At 51.4% G+C, this 18,023-nt stretch overlaps 3 protein-coding genes across 8 annotated transcripts in view; 1 reads left to right on the plus strand and 2 right to left on the minus strand.

Annotated features, from left to right (window-relative positions):
- The window catches only part of LOC1272037 (netrin-B), a 56,554-nt gene extending 47,406 nt beyond the window's left edge, over window positions 1–9,148 (minus strand). The window contains exons 1-2 of one of the 5 annotated variants that reach the window (XM_061646841.1): window positions 8,837–9,148; window positions 6,862–8,216 (exon numbers count right to left, since the gene is read on the minus strand). In XM_061646841.1, the coding sequence (XP_061502825.1) occupies window positions 6,862–8,047 (1,186 nt within the window). In that variant the 5' untranslated portion in view covers window positions 8,048–8,216; window positions 8,837–9,148. Of the gene's footprint in view, window positions 1–6,861; window positions 8,217–8,782 lie in introns of all 5 variants that reach the window. The other 4 variants (XM_061646858.1, XM_061646851.1, XM_061646838.1 and 1 more) reach the window with 4 other exon arrangements.
- A 4,190-nt stretch (window positions 9,149–13,338) lies between these two features.
- On the plus strand, window positions 13,339–14,801 carry LOC1272036 (uncharacterized). Its single transcript, XM_061653725.1, has 4 exons — window positions 13,339–13,441; window positions 13,512–14,202; window positions 14,265–14,466; window positions 14,553–14,801. Exons 1-4 carry the CDS (start codon window positions 13,339–13,341, stop codon window positions 14,799–14,801), a joined length of 1,245 nt encoding a protein of 414 aa, XP_061509709.1.
- LOC11175937 (glycine receptor subunit alpha-2) lies at window positions 14,102–17,438 on the minus strand. Of its 2 annotated transcripts, XR_009765796.1 has the most exons (4): window positions 16,341–17,438; window positions 15,739–15,919; window positions 14,886–15,580; window positions 14,102–14,812 (listed from the first exon to the last, which is right to left on the minus strand). XR_009765796.1 is itself a non-coding variant. In XM_061653741.1 (3 exons), the coding sequence occupies exons 1-3, from the start codon at window positions 16,418–16,420 to the stop codon at window positions 15,131–15,133; spliced, it is 711 nt and encodes a 236-aa protein (XP_061509725.1). In that variant the 5' UTR covers window positions 16,421–17,438; the 3' UTR covers window positions 14,102–15,130. The 2 variants fall into 2 exon arrangements, 1 of the variants encoding a protein (XP_061509725.1); XM_061653741.1 differs by having other exon boundaries at window positions 14,102–15,580.
- Window positions 17,439–18,023: the final 585 nt, after the last annotated feature.

Here is an 18,023-nt window from a genome sequence, read left to right on the forward strand (position 1 = left end):
AGAAGCGGACCCGCGGGGCCCTCGAGCCGCCCTCGGGATCTAATTTAACTGTCAGTCAGCGCCCGCTACTCCCGCGGGTGGTACACTCTCACCCGGACACGGCCGCTTCCTTGCGCCCGCGGTGAGCCAGGTAGGGCCACGGTGGGCCGTGCGTCATCCGGGAGCAGTGCCATAAGTTTTGTTTGCTGGAAGCAGTAAATCATACCTCCGCAAAGCAAGTGCCTGCCCAGCGGTTGACTTTTTGGGGTGCTGGGAAGGGGCACCAAGCTGTCCCATGATGTCCCATGATGTGAAGATTCTTCCGGGCACCAGTGCCGAAAGCATGTTTTATCTAGCATCGAAAGTTAAACACATCTTGCAACAAAAGCTTTCGGTGGTGAAAAGTTAAAATTTGCCAAAACTTGCGTCCGATGTGCATTTCTGTCTTCCTCCTGCCTGTTCATCTCTCGCTCTCTCTCTGTGTGCTTCTTTTGCTCCATCTTTTCGGGTTAGCAATTAATTATTTTCACCTGATTATTCATGACACAGCTTCATTCGGGGGGCGCGCGCGCCTCCCAAAAATCGGGCCAAACTTTGGCGGGTTCGGGTTTCGGGCCATAGCACAAGGTGTTTAATTAGGAGCAACCTTTAAGCAGCAGCAGCCACAGCAGCCTCTTTCTGGGGGGGGGGGGGGAAATCCCCCCTTCCAAAACAAACAGCCCGAGAAACAGGCCCCCTGCCATACATCACCGCGCGGAGTGCGGAGCAAACACAAAGTAAAACAAAAAGAGAAGCGATTCGAACAAAATTATGCTAAAATTTGCGGAATTTTGTATCGCACTGTTTTTTTTTCTTTCTTTCTTTTTTTCCTGAAGCGGAGGGTTTGTTTTTCTTTTTTCTTCCTCTTCCTCCTCTATACTTTACTCTTTCGTGCGTCGTCAAGGTGCAATTTATTACTGACGGGGAGCTATCCTTTTTGGCGCAGGTTTACGTTCATTCCGCGGTCACACGTTTCGTTTTTTTTTTTTTTTTTTTGTTTCAATGTCTGCTTCACGGAATGGAGGTCCGCTTTCCGGGCAACCGAACAAGCATTATTAATGTTAATGTGTGGGGAAAAGTGTAAATAACGGCCCAGCAAAGGCAGAAGTTGCCGGCCGCAAGAATGCCTGCGAGCAGACGGCACACCGACCGGGGGACATTCGCGCGATTCTACGGTTTCTGTGCAACGCTGCACAGCGGGCAAACGCTGGACGTAGTTCATGTTTTCCGTCACAAACAAAAAAAAACATTTCAATTTGTATTTTGCGTCATTTTCCAAACTGCACTTTTTAAAACGCTGTGAACATTTTATAAACAAACATAGCAATCCTAATCAATTTAGTTCTACCAATGTAATGAATAATTATCTGAGGTATGTTGACTAATTTTAAAACAGAATATTTAAGTAATTACGGTACACTTTGTAAACAAAGCATTTGACATTCAGTCATAACTGCCGTAGGGACGCAAATGTATGACAACGAGGCAAAAATGCGTGCCTTTTAGCCAAGATGTTTGACACAATGTCTAAAAAAGGTGCCTTAATGGCGAAAACAGTAACACACTGTCAAAGAGAGACAAAAACAGATGAGTTAGGGACACAATTTATCAACAACGATTGTAATAACCTTTCAAACATAAAAACATAAAACGATTATATTAAGAAGACGTATTTTATGGATGAGCCTCTACTTTTTATTCAAAACAAGTGTTGTAAAGCAAACACCGTAGACCCTTCGGCAGCTACAGCGTTTTGCAAATGAAAATCAAACAAAATCATTTTAAAAATGTATTCCTATCGACTTGAATTTAAGCATCCATAATTTCTTCTACGTATTATTTTTTGGAGTAATTCAAGTTATTCAAGTGTTTGATTTGATACTGCACTTTAAGTAAAACATGTAGCCGCAAAATGTAGCCTTTAGACTCTTGAACTGCAAGTATTCAACTCTAAAAGCAAAACACAACATTTTGCATTTCAAACCTTGAAGGTCGACTCCAGAAATTACAGGGTTTCGCATCATTTATTGGCTGAATCCCATCAATTTCTGGTGGGTTCCAACGATTTTTTTTTTTGCCGTTTGCCAGAATTTGTTGGTCCAATTGTATTGATATCAAATTGGAAAATAGCAATAAATTATGAGAACGAACCAAAAATCTATGGGAACCCACCAAAAATTGATGGGAACCCACCAAAAAATCATGGGAACTGACCAATAAATCGTGGGAATCCCTGTAAAGAAGCGACTGGGGCCAATCGTCTGAAAGTCTCTAAAAAAAAAAAAAAAAAAAAAAAAAAAAAAAAAAAAAAAAATGCAACAAGTCCACAAATTGGGTACAAAAATGTACTGAAATTATTTTTCCCAACATTTTTAATTTCTCAATATGTCCTCCCGTTTTCCACCCGTGGCAAAGATTGGAAGCGTGCTGGCAGTGAGCGCGCTTAGAACCTCATCATCAACCTGCGAGTGCGTATGTCAGACAGGCGCACCGGCAAGACGGCCGTAAGAAGATAGAAACAGCAAGGCGCAAACCCTTGAAGGAAGCCCAGAGCAACCGTTCGAGGGAAATAGAGAGAGGGGGAGAGAAAGAAGGAGAGCCAACTATGCGCAACAGACGCGGAGGCTGCCCGCCCTGTGAATGTGAGATTTAATACGAAAAGTTTTGCATGTAAGTTTTGCCCGACCAGGGGCGCCGGCAGTTGGCGGTCGCGGTCGTGGTTTCTACGGTGGTGGATCAGCTCCAACGCGCGTAGCCTCGCCTGTCGTAAGCAGTCGGTTTTGCCGTGTTTGCCGAGGCCGCGTTGACGCAAGATTACCCCCCCCCTCCCCCCCCCATTCTCACGAACACGCTCGTCTAGTTGGAAGCCTAGTCTGTTTACACTGCACGGACCTCTTATCTACCGGTGTCACCAGGTTTTGCTTTCGTCCGAAAAAAGAGGCACATTCACTTGAACAGAAATCATTCATTCCACTCCGTTGTGGCGTGTGATGCACGCCCTCTCCTTCCGCAAGCGGGGGGGGGGGGACGACCGATTTCCGAATGACTCAGTCAAATACTTCCGGCATCGATAGGTGTTGTTGGATGACTCCTTCCCCTCCCTAGTTATCAGCCCGTTATCTAATCTGGGTGAGGTGTATTCTTCACCTTTTGGGAGGGGGTCATAGATTTACACAGATTTCTCGACACTACGCAACAAACCCGAACCATGGGCCATCGCACGGTGCCACACTGGACAAACAGCGGAGATACGTCTGCATCTCGAATATCAATGAGCTGCAAGAGCAGCAGAGCAAACTAACCCCTAAATCACTGTGCACAAGGGCACCGTTAAATTGAATTTCCGTAATGAAGTACGCAGCAGAACGAGCAGTCGGGCCTGCAAACAAAGAAAGATTTCGGCGATACTTTCCTGCATTGGAACGCATTTGCAGATTTGTTCCGATTAGGCCTGAGTAGCTCGCAACAAAGCGACCACTTCACGTGTGCCGCTCGGATTGCCTACTTCAGCGCTCGCTGTGCCGAGACGACCCTTTTTTTTTTGGCGAATCGAACCACTTGAACCACTCCTCCAGGACGGAAGTTGGGCACTCGTGGCAATGGAAAGGGGGGGGAAACGGAAAGGCACTTCATTAGACCCAGCTACCATAGCACTTTGACAGCTCGGAATCGGAGTCGGAGCCGAAATGACCACAAATCAAGGTAGTTAAAGGGTGAGCCGTACCTTCCGCACTACATCCAATAAAAGTTGAGCCTCGACCATGCCTTCCTCAAAGTTCACCGATATCGCTTCCCACAGGGAGCGGCAGAGTGGTGACCTTTACCCATGCATAGACTCAACCTTCTCGGGACGTCTGCCCGCCAAGTGGAGACAAGTGACAAGTGGAGAGTCGTTAGGGTGCAAGATTCTGGCCAGGAGAGAAACGACCCAAACACCCTTCCCCATTTGCACATTGAAAACGAAAAAAGAAGAGCCTGAGGTAAGCATTCGAATTCTTCGCACCGTGCGCTCCACCCAGCGGGAGAGCCTGCCGTGCAGGATGCACTACACCGGCACCGGTTTGTACGGGGGGAGAGCTGCGCTCCATCCTTTGCAACGCAGCTAAGGTTAATGAATATAAATGCAGCCCATTAAGCCCGAATGGCTTCCTCAATTTCTCCGAGCGCCGAAGCAAACGAGCAAACGAGCCACGAGTCGGTAGAAACAGCTGCGGTCCCTTGTGCTGGATGTTTTTTTTTTTTTTTTCACCCTGTCGAGAGGACCGAAACCCCGAACGAACGAGGGAACGGCAGTGAGAGCAAACGCACACGCTAGGCTATTGACTGGTTGGGCTACCCAGTGAAACAAATAAACTGAAAACAGGCGCGCACACACACACAGAGATGGACTCGAGGACCACGAAAAATCAAACCCACGGCCCACGGTCTGCGTGGCTGTGGAAATACAACAAGGATATCTCTAATCTGCAAAAACCCGTGGCTCGGACGATAAAGACATCACCCCGCCACAGGAGGACAAAAGAAAGCGGCAGAAAGAGATGGAGAGATAAAGAGAGAGAGTGAGAAACGGAGGGAGGGAGCGTCCTCTCTCGAGGCAGATGCAGCCCTGTTGCAGCCCCCGGGCACCAGCTCAAGGACCCTGGTGGCTTACGCGGGATTACCGGGAAGCGTTCGTGCCCTGGGCCGATGCGCGTGTTGAGCAGTGAGACCGGGGAGCAGCACCGAGCGCAGGGAGGAAGCACACACACACACACACACACACACACGGCAAAATAGAAATGAAGCCAGCAATACCCACAAGCAGAAAAGTAGGAAGGGAGGGGTTTTTTTGTTGTTTCCCTTCCCTGCACTGCAAAACAAAACACATCCATCTTGGCAGCCTCAAGGGGCCTGAGAGGATGAGTGCGCTTCTGCAACAAACACAGTGCGGTAAACCTTGTGTGCATGTGTGTGTGTGTGTGTTGTTCAGAATTGTGCAAAAAGTTCCCGTTTTGCACTGAACAGACAAAAATATGTAGTCTCAACTATGATTGCTGAGAGTTAGAAGTAATGTCAACTGAATGTTGCAACATTGACGTACTCGCACTGAGAGTAACCACAGTGAGCAGTAGTCCATCCTGTCTGTCAAACTGTCAGCAATTAGTGTGCTACCGTCAACAAGTAGCTCAGCTCCAAACACCAAACTAGGTACTATAAACTCACGCCACCACTAAAACCTCTATCTCGCAGCATCCCAAAGTGCTGCGACAGGGCGAACGGGAATGCAAAACGGGAACGGGAGTTAGGGGCCAACGGGGGTTTTCTGCCCATCACGTGCAGCCCGTCCGTGCACGCGTGTGGAAGGAGCTGTCGGCAGGGTCGACTCCCTGCCTGTTGTGGCCACCCACGCCGACACACCCAGCCGCAATGGTCAGAGCCGCAGTAGAGCCGACTGCTGCTGAGGACATTAATCCCTTTTCCTTTTCCTTTTTTTTTGTTGCGTTTCGTTGGTTCATTTCGGGATAAAAGGGGCTGCAAAAAACAACACAGCCTTCCTGCCTGCTGTTCCTGTCCCGTTTTATTGGGTCGAGCGCTGGCCGGAAGTGACAGTGTGTGTGTGTGTGTGAGAGAGGCAAACCCCGGAACACATGGCGGACGCAGCGGGTTATGGGGTAAGGCAGCGAAATCACAGACACAATGGGACCGCAAGTGACCCCGGGACACGTACCGGTATCAGCCCATTTATTCCGGCCCGCTAGAGCATCGATTTCTGGCAGCCAGTGTGCTGGACTTCTTCGCCAAGGTTTTTTTTGTTAGGATCATATCGATTACTGTAAAGTCAGCGTGTGTGTGTGTGTGTGTGTTGAGATGGATGTTTATCTCAGCAACGCTTCAGCAGGTAGAGCTGTCGCAGGTTCTCTCAAAGTTTTGATGCCCAGTGGGGGCGAAAAAACAACAACTTCCGGAAATCTCCAACTCCAAGCGATGCGTCTTACTTTCAATTACGCTCAACGAGGCAGAGATAGAGAGAGAGAGTGGAACTAATCAAGTTCTATGATGATGAAGAGTCATATCGTCGCTGCCACTCGGGCTGCTGCTCGGCACTGCTGCAGAACTGCACGGGGCGAAATAGGTCCTCCGCGGGGGTGCCGTGGTGGGAAAACAGAACGGGCTGCTCAAAAGAGGAAAATAACACACCCAACCATAAATATTTATCCTAGGACAGGGTGTGCCAAACAGGCGACTTCCAAAAAAGAAGAAGAGGAAGAAGAAGAAAACCCTGAAAGTAGACGACGAACTTGTTTCGCCCATTTCGCCCGCAGGTTGCCGCGTCCTGTAAGCTCGCGTCCGACGTCTGCGCTTCTTTGTGCTGTGTTTTTGGGCTTCTCTTTTCTTCTTCTACCCCTTCCTCTAGCTCCCTTTTCGTTATCGCAACTTCGGTGCATTCAGTGTGTGTGTGTGTCCTTTACGGTTGCAAAAGGTTAGGCAAGAAGCAAACAAAATTCATCTTTCCCGAGCAGCGCAACGTGACATTCCGGCAAAGTTCAACCTGCCAGAAAGGTGAGCGCAGGGGTTTGTTGTTTTTTTTTTGTTTTGTTTTGTTCTTCTTCCTGACATCTCCAAAAAAAAAAGCATGGCAGGGTATAGGTGCCTTCAAGGAGAAATTGAAACTTTGCTCTCCCACGGCCAACCGAAGCAGCCGCCGTACAGTGAGCCTTGTTGTGTAAGGCCTTTTGTCCGTCGGCTGTACCGAGCTAGCTCAGACTCCCGTTTTTTTCCCTTTGTTTCCCCCCCCCCCCCCCCCCCCACTCCCCCATCCCCCATTTTTATTGCTTTTTTTTTCTTCTTAGCGCTTGCACCTACCTTTGCATTCGTTCGCGTCCCGCATGGTGCCGCGGCCCCACGGCCGATCGAAGTAGAACGGCTTGCAGCGCTCGCAGTCCCGGCCGGCGGTGTTGTGCTTGCAGTCGCACTCGAGCTTCCCGTCCGCGCCCTTCACGCACCGGGACGCGTGCCCGTTGCACTTGCACCGGCCGCCGACGGCAAAGTCGGACAGTGCGTACGTAAACACGCCCGACCCGACCGGGCTGTCGCGCCCACCGCCACCGCCGCCGTGCAGCAGAAAATCGGACGCCTTCTTCGGCAGGCCGCCGAACTTGCCGCCCCCGAGCAGCTCGGTTGATTGCGATTTGGCGTGCGAGGCGGAACCACCGCCGCCACCACTAGCCGGCTGCAGCCGGTGGAAGATGACGCGAATGTCGGTCGCCGTCACCCAGTCCTGCAGGATGACCGAGTTGTCAAAGTCGGGCGCGGACGGGCGGCCCTCGAGCGTGCTGAACGCGATGCGCGACCCCTGCACGCCGTCCACGCTGTAGCGGTTGTGGTCGACGCAGCGCGCCTCCTGCTCGTTGCTCGGCGAGATCGTCGCCTTGGTCGGCCGGCCGTACAGCTTCCGGCACTGGGAGGAGTAGAACTGGAACGGCAGCCAGTTCTTGCCGTAGTCCGCACTCTTGTAGATCGCCATCGAGTCGGGCCGGATCGCGTGCGGGCAGAACATGAGGCTGACGTACGTCAGCTCGAACTTCTTGCCGAGCGACAGCGTCAGCGTCACGTTGTCTGGGCCGGCGTCGACCGTGCCGGACCGCGGCTCGGACCGCCAGCAGGTCACGTTGTTCGAGTTGTGCACGTCGGTGAGGGCGAGCGCCGGGTAGCGCTTCGTCGCGTCCGTCTCGTCGCAGATCTCGCAGGTCGACTCGAGCGGGCCCGAGCGGCCCCCGGGCGACCCGCCCGGCGGCTGCCCGTCCGACGGGTCGCGCAGATCGCAGAAGCGGGCCGGTTTGCCCTGGCCGCAGGTCGAGGACGCCTCGATCGGTACGCCGAACGCGGCGTTCACAAAGTCCGGCATGCAGCGGCGCGGGCGGTCCTCGTCGTAGCACGGATCGTTCACCGAGTGGACCGGGAAGCTGCGCAGGTACTGGTTGCGGTGGGCGGCCCACGCCTCACCGGCGAGCGCTAGTGTCAAGAGCAGGGCGGCCGTTGCTGGTTGCATTTTCACACACACACGCACTCACACACACACACACACGGAAACACACGGAGAAGGGCACAGACACGCGGATACGTCCCCTTGCCGCGTGGGGCGCTGCACGCGGAACTCCACTCGGACGCCGCCCTCGTTTGGGGGGGAGGGGGAGGAGATGGAGGAGTTGGAGCTGGAGCTAAAGAGACGGAAACAAACAAAAAAACAAAAAGCCTACGATAGATGTGCAGCAGCTTCTACGGCTGGTGCAGGCCTGGACAAGAGCCAAAAGCTGCTGGAGGCTACCGACGCCAACCAAAGCCTAGCGCTTGCTGGCGAAGGTTGCCCAGTGACCTAGGCCTGGACACCATCAATTTCCTGACGTTTCGGCATAAATTATTCAAAAGTCTCGTTCGCTTTCCTGCTTTTACTGGCGGGGAGGGAGGCGTATTCTTGCAATGGCAGCCATATGCAATCTAAACTGGCTAGAAGTATGTACGTCAGACGTCGCCCGCTGAGATCGGATATCTCGAGCACATCTCAAGAGACCCCGCCGACGGCATTCGGGTCTTCCCGATGCTCCGTTCCAGCGGGCTAAAAGACGCTTCCTACCCCCCCAATCAATGTCCCCCAACTGATCTGTTGATAGTAGCGTAGCGTCGTGTTGATTGTAGAGGTTCTTGCAGAGCTCGTCTGCACGCTCTGCAGCCAAACGATCTGAACCGATTCTATGCGAAAAACAACACCACAGACGGTACAACTAACCAAAACAAACACAATGCACACACACACACACACCTACAATGCACGCACACTCACGCTCGAGCAACACGCGGAGAAGGAATCGAGGGATTCCAACGAATTAAGGACTTCCTTTTTGCTGTAACGTCACCGGTTTGCAGACACTGTTGCTGCACTGCACAAACAAGCCTTCTCGCACCACACACGCGCGCACGCACACACACACACGTAAAACAGCGAGGAAAGGTGGCCGGATGGGTGCACCAAGGCGCATAGGAAGTAGCCAGTACGCCACCAAAGCAGTCGAAAAACACGGTTTCACGGCTTCACCGCTACGAACCGCACCGTCGTCGGACACAGATTGAACTGAACTGCCGAGCGGTGCGACATCCCACCCGTATCCTTCGCTCTCGGCAACCGGCCGGCACTCGCAGCGGCACTCGCAGCGGCGCAATCACGGCGTGCGCAAACGGCGCGATGCGAGAGCGTGAGCGACCGGGACGCGCTGCGTGGGAAAGCGAGATGCACGCCTCGCATCAGCCAGATAAAGGAAAATGAGTGTCCCTTAGGGGGGGGGAGGTGAGGAATTTTCATTCGGCTGCGACTGCATCGAAATGCAAGCGACAGAGAGAGAGAGAGAGAGAGTGTGTGTGAAAATATCAAAGAGAGTGCGAGCGAGAGAGCGAGCGGCCGGCGATGGCTGTGCGCGACTTCTCCGTGCCGAATCGCGGCGACACATCGGCGGACGACTTCTCCCGGATTGGTCTGCTCGGTAGGCGCTCACCCGGCACGAACCGTGCTTGGTGCTGCGTTCCCCGCGTCCGATTGGCTGTGATTGGTTCGGGCGCTGCGCGATGGAGGGAGTTCGATGCAGCTTCCCCTCCATCTTGGCTGGACTCACGGCAGCAGTGCAGCAGCGGGACGGTTCTACACTGTAAAGTTTAGGTACGTACTGTAAATTATATTTACGACGCTCAATAATTTACCGACCAGCACAGGTTGTAGTACGGAAAAAATGGACGGGTGGCATTAACAAGTCTTTGTTTCGAAAGTTTAACAGCTAAATTACCATCCCTGGCGCGTTTCACAAGAAGAAGGCGATAGGTATTACATCATTTGTTTCCTTATTTTGTGTGAGCTTGAGACAGCGTAAAGCGTCTCTTGCCGATGCATTTATTACTATCCCCAGAAATGAAGTTGAATAATGAAACAATTAATTGTGTTAACGAAGCACAAAAACAGTTGTAAAAAACACGGTACAAGTAACGCTTGCCGCTCGATGGGCATGATAAGCGCCTGAAGGTATGCAGTGCGCTTACATAATGTACGCTTTTAGCAAATTTAGTTTCAAAATCCTGTTTGACCATTGAATCAAATGATACAAAATAATCAATAAATTTGTATGGTTGATGTGTACAATTGATTTAAGTATACTACGAAATACTATTCAACATACGTTAAAACTAAGTGCAGCTCATTGAAATGTTTTATTAAACAGTTACTAGTAATTTTGTAATAAACGCATAAAACGCTTGGTAGTTCCAGTGTTAAGGCCGGGGGACACTGTCCGTACTCGCTAGTGTAATTTCAATATTCACTAGCGCATCTGGCGGCGGCTGGTGGAAGCTTTTTTTGGTCATCGAGGGAATGGTTGTGCCGGATTTCAAAACTTAGTAGTTTTTCCATCGTTTTTTGTTATGAAAATGGATGCAATGCGTGCAGAACATGTGTGTTTACCTTTTACAAAACTTTTCTTGTCCGATTTGAGCAAAAAATACAGGAAAATAACATATTGTTTGAAGTGGTTTCAAATTGTTTGGCAAAATGCTTCGGCCAGCCGCCGCCAGCTGCGCTAGTGAAAAATGAAATTACACTACGGAGTACGATCGATGTAGCACGGCCTTTAAATATTTGTATTCGGCTTAACTAGCGTTGACATACGTTCCGTTCGGGAACTAATGCACCAATGGCTGGCTTATTAAGACATAAGTATGGTATTAAGGCATAAGTAGGATAAATCCTTTTTTACAAGTCATACCAGTTAACATTCATCAGTCTAACGGATAGTTTATTGTGTATAGACGTATTAAAAATGCATCTTAAACAGTCATTACTGCCTTGAAGCGCACAATAAATCAATCAAAGTTAGTTGAAACAATCAAACAGTAGATTTAATTTTGTCTTTGTTCAATGAGTTGTGCTTACGTTTTGAGCAAATATGTGTTTTATATGATAAAAATAGTTATGTCATTAGCATAGCAACAATTACAGTGTTACCGTTATATCAAGTTTACGTTTAAGTGTTACAATTGTAAAGTTTTAATCTGAAGTGTATATTCATGCAATTCTGAAGGTGTAGGGTGTTCAACCAAACACCAAATTGGCTGACAATTAAAGGTACGCTTAACCTAATTTCCCCCACTGTACAAAATGCATTTTATTTCCAATCTTTACTGTATTCATTGCCCGTTTTTCAACAATATACTTTATTTTTGTTTTTTTTTTATTATTACAATATCTTGTATTTAGTTTTTATATATCCTTACTTTTTATACAGCTTTATTGTGTAGTAAAGGTCGAGTTTAAATTTTTATAGGCTTTGTAGTTTCCTGCGAACACACCACACTTCAACTAAACCTATACCATCAAACTCCAGCTTTTTAAGACTAGCAGCTTCACCGTCACGACTCGCCGCCATGCCTTTAAATCTTCCGCTCGCGCCTGGGCAAGGTCCTTCATTACAACCTTTGCGTCAACCACCCCAAAACCACCAACGACGGCCGTTTGTGGCGGCCATCCTTGCCCACATCCCGCTCGGCAGGCGAATCAGGTCACCGTGGCAGGTGCGTGACCACCATCAACAAATCGCAAAAAAAAAACCCATCGCTAATGCCGCTACCGCTGCTGCGGGTTGGATGCGTAAGACGCAAAACGCCAAAATCGTGCCACTGTCATCACCGAGCACCGAACTCTTCGCGATCAGTGCGTCGTGCTGGACGCCCCCATCAACGGTAACAGTGGCAAATGCTGGCTGCTAGTTTGCTAAGCTTCATTCCACCCGAATGAATGTGATACGCTTTCGGTGCACGATTTGTCGCTACTCACATCCTGGTCACGGCACCAATCTTTAACTATTGCATTGAGTGCACTTCAGCCCCGTCTAGACAGGGCCGCAATGCCGCTATTTTGCACGAATTTACGGCTGTAACTTTGTTTCCCAAAATGCCCCGCCCGACGCCTAGCCACTCGGACGCACATTCCGGGCAGCCCTTTGCCAAGGTTACATTCCAGCGCATTAAAAAAAAACCCTCTGCTAGCACCAAATGCACCAGTGATCTTCCTTGGCCGGCTGGAAGTACGTTTATTAATTTTAATAAATCAAACAACCAGACGCGAATCCGTTTACCCATGTGTGTGTGTGCCACAGTTGGACCGCCGTGGCATGGCAGCAACAAAGAATCAAACCTACTCATCCACACAGGGTACTTAAGCGGGCAGGAAATGAATCCATCTTCGCGGTACACCGTCCCACTTGCTAACACTTTTACGACTGCATTATTCAAGCGCGCCTCCGGCCGGCGCGCACCCGTGGCCCATTTGCCCGACAATTAAAAAGCAGTCGGTTCGCGCGCGGGCGGGCCAATTAATTGCCTTGCCTGGGATCGATTCGCTTCGGTCTCATCGCGCTCGGTTGCATTATAAATTAAAGACTTTATTGCAAAGACTGCTTGCCGGGTGAAAACCCCTGATGGTGATCGGGCATATAGAAGGAAATGAGTTGCAAGCAAAACATTTTCACCTTCATCCCAGCGCCCAGCACCCGTCCATCCATCGATCAATGGCAAGCAAAATGTCGCGTTGATTTATCTTGTCCCTATAGTTTTGTTTTTATCCTACGCTCCGAATTGAATATTCATTGCGAGCCAGGCGCGTGTGTTGTCAAATGCAGCAACGAGCCACGGTTGCTTCATAAAAATCATGTCCTAGATTGACCATCATTACCAGGACCTTGGGCGAGAGGCAGGTCCATAAATCACGCTGAACGAGGCGGGAGTACTTCTTCGCTGTCAAAATCTTCCATGCTAATGAAGGGGAATGAGACTTGCAGCAGCGTACGTGCGAGCTTTTAATTGATGAGTAATAGAATTGAATAATTAATAACATAGTTTCTCTTCAATTCTAACACCAACACCTCAACCGCAACCGTCCCTGGAAGTTACTATGCCAGAATGTACATTGGACTGTATTGAGTAGCGACTCGAAATAATGTACTGGTAGATCTTCTGGAAGAACCTAGCAACAAACTTTTTTTTTCTAAACATATCTAATCGCTGTGAAAAGAAACTTTCTTCGCCATGTTTGAACACATTGTATCATGAAGTATACAAACAAACTCGAAAGCCCTACAATTAAGGACATTAGCTGCGCTCAACTTTTCTTCCAAAAACTTTGCTACCCTGCATTATTAATCCTGCACAAGTCTGGGGGGGGGGGTCTTCTCGATATAAGATCTCAGCAATGGCACTGCCGCTGCGTCAGTAGTGCAAGGACGCCGCTCGGTGCCGTCCGTCGACAAGAAGATGACGCTCTGGAAGTACGTCCGACAGAAGCTGTCCCCCATTCTGGACCTCCAGCTGGACAGTGACTTCTTCGTGCTGCTCAAGTACCAGTTCATCCTGCACGGTTAGCCCGTACGCCTTCCCAGCCTGCTGCGTGTCTTCACATTCAATTCTTCTTCACTCACCCGACGCAGGTGTGCAGCTGCAAACTGAACGGCTCTGGCTGCGCGCCCTCTTTCTGCTCTACCAGCTGCTGCTGCCGACGCAGGCCATCATCTGGCTGTGGCGTACCTGGGCGGTGGCGTACATCGAGCACAACAAGCCGCTCGCCATCAGCCTGCTGTGCGGCCAGTTCGCCCTCACCAGCATAGTGGCGCGGTACATGCTGCTACTTCGCAGCTACGCCCAGCTGCAGCCGATCCAGCGCCACCTCAACGAGCAGCGGTTTCTGCGGGGCCACCCGCGAGCGCACGCACTGCGGCAGCAGGCCTTCCGCACCAACAACGTGCTGATGCTGGCGCTGATGGTGTACGGCGTGCTCAACTTCGTCGTGTACGAGGCGAGCGGTCTGCACTGGCAGGAGATATTCCGCATGCCGGACTACCTGCTGGCGACGAACCGGCCGCTCACCTGGACGCTGCACCTCATCATGCGCCCGATGACGTTCAACGGGCTCGGCGCGTTCATTGCGACCTTCGTCAGCATACACACGATGCTGACCGTGCTGCACGCCGAGCTGCTGCTGGTGGAATTTGCGTTTGACGGGCTGCTGGAGCGAGTGGAGCGCCACGTTCAGGCTGCCGGTGCGCAGGAGTCGCCACTCCTCTGGCAGCAGTTCAACCGCGAGCTGGGCAGTTGCGTCCGCGAGCATTGTGTGGTCCTGAAGTACGTTGCGCGAGTGGAGATTTGGCGATAAACTCGCGCTACAACCATTTTGCTTTCCCCAGACAGGTGCGGGAGGTGAACCGGGTGCACAGCTTCTCCATCACTGTGCAGTACTACACCGCGCTGCTCTCGCTCGCCATCGACGCCTTCTTCATCTCGTACTACGGGCTCAACTTTGTGTCGGTCTGCGTGTCAATCTTCTCAGTGCTGCTCGTCTTCGAGTGGTACTACTGCTGCAAGCTCGTTGAAGACCTGCAGGCAACGGTGCGTACCTAGCACGACGACGGACGCCTATCAAATCCTGTGTGTGACCCTTTCTTTCTGTATCTCCTTTCCCATTCCCACGTTAGAACAAGCGGATCGGCTGGACGCTGTACAACGATAAATGGTCCGACTGGCTGCAGTACGGGAGGGAGCAGCCGGCTGCCTTGCGCGAGTTCCGGACCACCCTCAGCATCATACTGCTCGCGACGCAGCGCAGCCTGTCCTTGCGCGGCAGCGACATCGTCGAGGTGTCGTGGCAAACGTTCGCCAGCATGCTGAAGACGAGCTACTCGGTGATGATGTTTCTGATCGAGCTGAGGCGGCTGAATCGTTGATTGGGCACTGGCTACAACAAAAACAAAATAGATGCGTTGCGGTGTAGAACTCTGCCTGCACACCTGAGCTTGTAGAATGCATACCTGGTACATCGTTGCGAATAAAAACGGACTATTGGAGGTCGTCCCCAGGTTTTGGAGGCAGAGCGTAGAACCTTTGCGAAATTGTCTAGCAAGCTACCGAACAACTCTTACCAGCCGGGTACAGTAACACTACCGATAGGGATTGCTGGAGCTGAAGTATTCATAGCAGTATCTACTAATAACACACAACACCTTACATTCCAAAGCCAGATCTCTCACCTCCAAATGCTCCGCCTGCACGACATTCAGCTACACGCTTCCACGGATTCCACGGGCCAAACACCACCAAAAAACCAAACCTCGGGCAACTCTTCCGCCAACTTCTTCCTTTGTAACTTCTTCCATACAACCCTGCATCCCTTCCCCTGGTACTGCCCATACTTACAACTTTCGATCATCATCGAGCAGATCTGCGTGTCGTGCGGGTACGACTCGAACTTCATCGCACAGGACAGGACGAGCGTCAGCTTGGACATGTACAGCAGCGTCTTGTCGTGGTACAGCCAGAGGTAGTGGTTCGGTATGCTCATCTCGTGAAACGTCACCTTTTTGGCGTTCTTGAAGAAGCAGTCCGGCCGCCAGATACTGTGCAGCCAGTCGACGTCCAGTATCCGGTACTCTTCGCTCATGTTTTCTGGTAGCCGTAGGCGCGGATCGCGCCAGCTTTGTGCCAAAAAGATGTCCGCCACGTACGTCTATGACACATAGCAGAAGAGAGAGAGAGAGAGAGAGAAGCAAAGAGAGAAACAAAGAGAGGAAGTGGTCGTGAGCAAAATAAAGCAAAGACCCGAGCAAGAAGCATTATGCTGCAACACATGGCAACAGTAGTAGTGGTAGTGGTAATGCCGCTTACCATGGACTCCTCGTTGATGGAGTCGATCGATAGGACAGTGACATGGAAGTAGACGACTGTCGGTTGACCTAGCAGCTTAGGTGCACGGTTTTTGTCGTATGTTTTCTGGTGTGTTGGCAGTATATCGGACAGCGACAGGCTGGCATGATTCTTGGACAGTTCACCGATGTCGGAGTAGTTTCTGGAACGAAAAAATGAGCAACAAAACCCCTCTGTTCAGCACTACTGGAAGAAATGTTTAGCACATCCAGATGTATCTGATTGCTGGACATGTCGGATATGTCGGAGTTTGATTGCATCGAGTTGAGCTTCTTGGTTGATTGAGGTGATTTTAGGCTTTATTGGAGATGCAGACTGATCACTTCACCCCTTCCAAGGATGCTATCCTTGCAATCTGCTTACTGCTATCCAGCAAGGCACATATCACATATCTTCATATCGCACGTCAACTGCGCAGCTGACCTACTTCCAGTCCGATTAGTGCCTTCTGTTTGCTCGCCACCAAATGAACAGGCCACTGCGGCTCTGCCGCAATCACTACAAGTCACCGCCGCGACACAATTCGACCACCAGCTCGCGTGGAACCTGTGAAACGCACTTACCTGTAAATTTTTCCCTCCACTGCCAGCGGTCGCAGGCTGGCCAGTACCAAACCGAGCACCACCGCTGCCCTGCTCGCCATCGCCGTCCGTCGCTTCCCTTTGCCGCGCTCAATCGATCCGTCCTGCTGGTCAGGCACCACGACCACCACCACCACCAACACCACCGCGACCCCCACCACCACTACCAGGCTCCAGGCTTTCGTCACCCCCGTCGTGATCCGGTCCGGGATCTTGTCGCGCAATTTTTGAAGAGGCGCCTAGGCACAGCCACCCAAGCACACTCGGAACGACGCACAACAGATGCACCCAGCGCTATTCTGCGATAGTAATGATTGTGGTATAATGTGGATGTGTGTGTGTGTGTGTGTGTGCGCGAGGTGACACTATAGCTGTGTTGGTCTCCTTCTTCTTCTTCTTCTTCTTCTGCCGTTCTCTATCAGTATCAGTCTTCCCGTACCCCCTTTCTGGCACTAATCGTCATCGATTTTTAGCCTGCCCTGTGTGTGACTATAAACAACCTTGCAGAGTCGTCCACTCTGAAGCCTCGTTTCACAGCTGCGCGCCTTCACTCGCGTCACCACCACCGCCACCACCACCCTCAACTAGCCCACCTCCTACCAGCGGTACCACCGTCGCGGTTTGGGCTTCATTGTGCTAGCCGTTCGTGGAAAGCTGCGACCCTGATGTAATTCCTCTTTTTTCCCCGTTCCCCCGTTTGCGACCGACTGGCTGCACTTCGGGCGGGTAGTCCGCTCCACAAATGGGGCACTAACTAATTGCTCGAGTTTTTTTTTTTTTCAGGCGGGGGATCAGGGTACGCACAGCAAATTCTAGCACGGCTGCTGTCTCACTGGCGCACTGATCTCGAGATCGGCAATCACAACCGCGGGACACTTCCGTACGATGGCCACAGCCCCGGAAAGACACTGCACAGCGATTACGGGCGGTGCGAGATCCATCCGCGTTGTCGACCGGATTGCGGGACAGACACCACTACCACCAACACCACCACCACCGGGGACACCCACAACCATGCACAAGGGCGCAGGTAAGCACAGCAGTGCCTTGGCGACGTACTATCGGGCCTATCTTCGGGATCGAACTGAGCGCGGGCGCACACGCAGGACCGTGCCGGACCCGAGCTCTTCGGCCGAGCAACGCCGCGGGAAGCGGAAGGGACTGCCAGGCAAGACAGGCAGGCAGGCCGGTTTCGAGCGCGCGCGATGCCTTCGCGCAATTCGCCAGTGTTTGCATAATCCTATTTAGGGTAGTGCCAGCACACACACACCGCCGCCGCCGCCGCCGCCGCCGACTCCTCGCAGAGTGTCCCGAGCGTCCTCCATTAGAGCGGAAGAGGCAGGTTCGTCGCCGCTTCGCGGCCTGTTTCGCGGAACGGACACCGTCCTTTCGCTTCCTCCCTGCTATCTGCTGCCTTCTCCACGCACTCCTCCGTTGCGGTGCGGCACTAACGGTAACTAAATAGCTGGATTGGGAAGCATAATCCATAATCGTATTCACACACATTGGAGGTTGGTTTTAGGTAGTGATTTGCTGCAGGCCCAGTTCCCGCTGCCCCAGCTGCTTGCTGCCAGTTAAGCGTGCCATTGGCGATTGGTTCACGTAATCGCAGTGTGCAGCACCTGGGAGCACAGTACAGCACATACCCGTGGGGCTTACCGTTGC

The sequence above is a fragment of the Anopheles gambiae genome, chromosome X, assembly GCF_943734735.2.
Source record: "Anopheles gambiae chromosome X, idAnoGambNW_F1_1, whole genome shotgun sequence".
In the NCBI taxonomy this organism is placed as follows: domain Eukaryota; kingdom Metazoa; phylum Arthropoda; class Insecta; order Diptera; family Culicidae; genus Anopheles; species Anopheles gambiae.

Bases quoted from the DNA above. Each gene is read 5' to 3' on its own strand.
- LOC11175937 (XM_061653741.1), bottom strand. From the start codon at position 16,420: ATGGCGAGCAGGGCAGCGGTGGTGCTCGGTTTGGTACTGGCCAGCCTG. The intron at 15,920-16,340 runs GTAAGTGCGTTT...TTTTCGTTCCAG, and splicing joins GTGGAGGGAAAAATTTACAG to AAACTACTCCGACATCGGTG. The intron at 15,581-15,738 runs GTAAGCGGCATT...TATGTGTCATAG, and splicing joins CCATCAACGAGGAGTCCATG to ACGTACGTGGCGGACATCTT.
- LOC1272036 (XM_061653725.1), top strand. From the start codon at position 13,339: ATGACGCTCTGGAAGTACGTCCGACAGAAGCTGTCCCCCATTCTGGAC. The intron at 13,442-13,511 runs GTTAGCCCGTAC...CACCCGACGCAG, and splicing joins GTACCAGTTCATCCTGCACG to GTGTGCAGCTGCAAACTGAA. The intron at 14,467-14,552 runs GTGCGTACCTAG...TTCCCACGTTAG, and splicing joins TTGAAGACCTGCAGGCAACG to AACAAGCGGATCGGCTGGAC.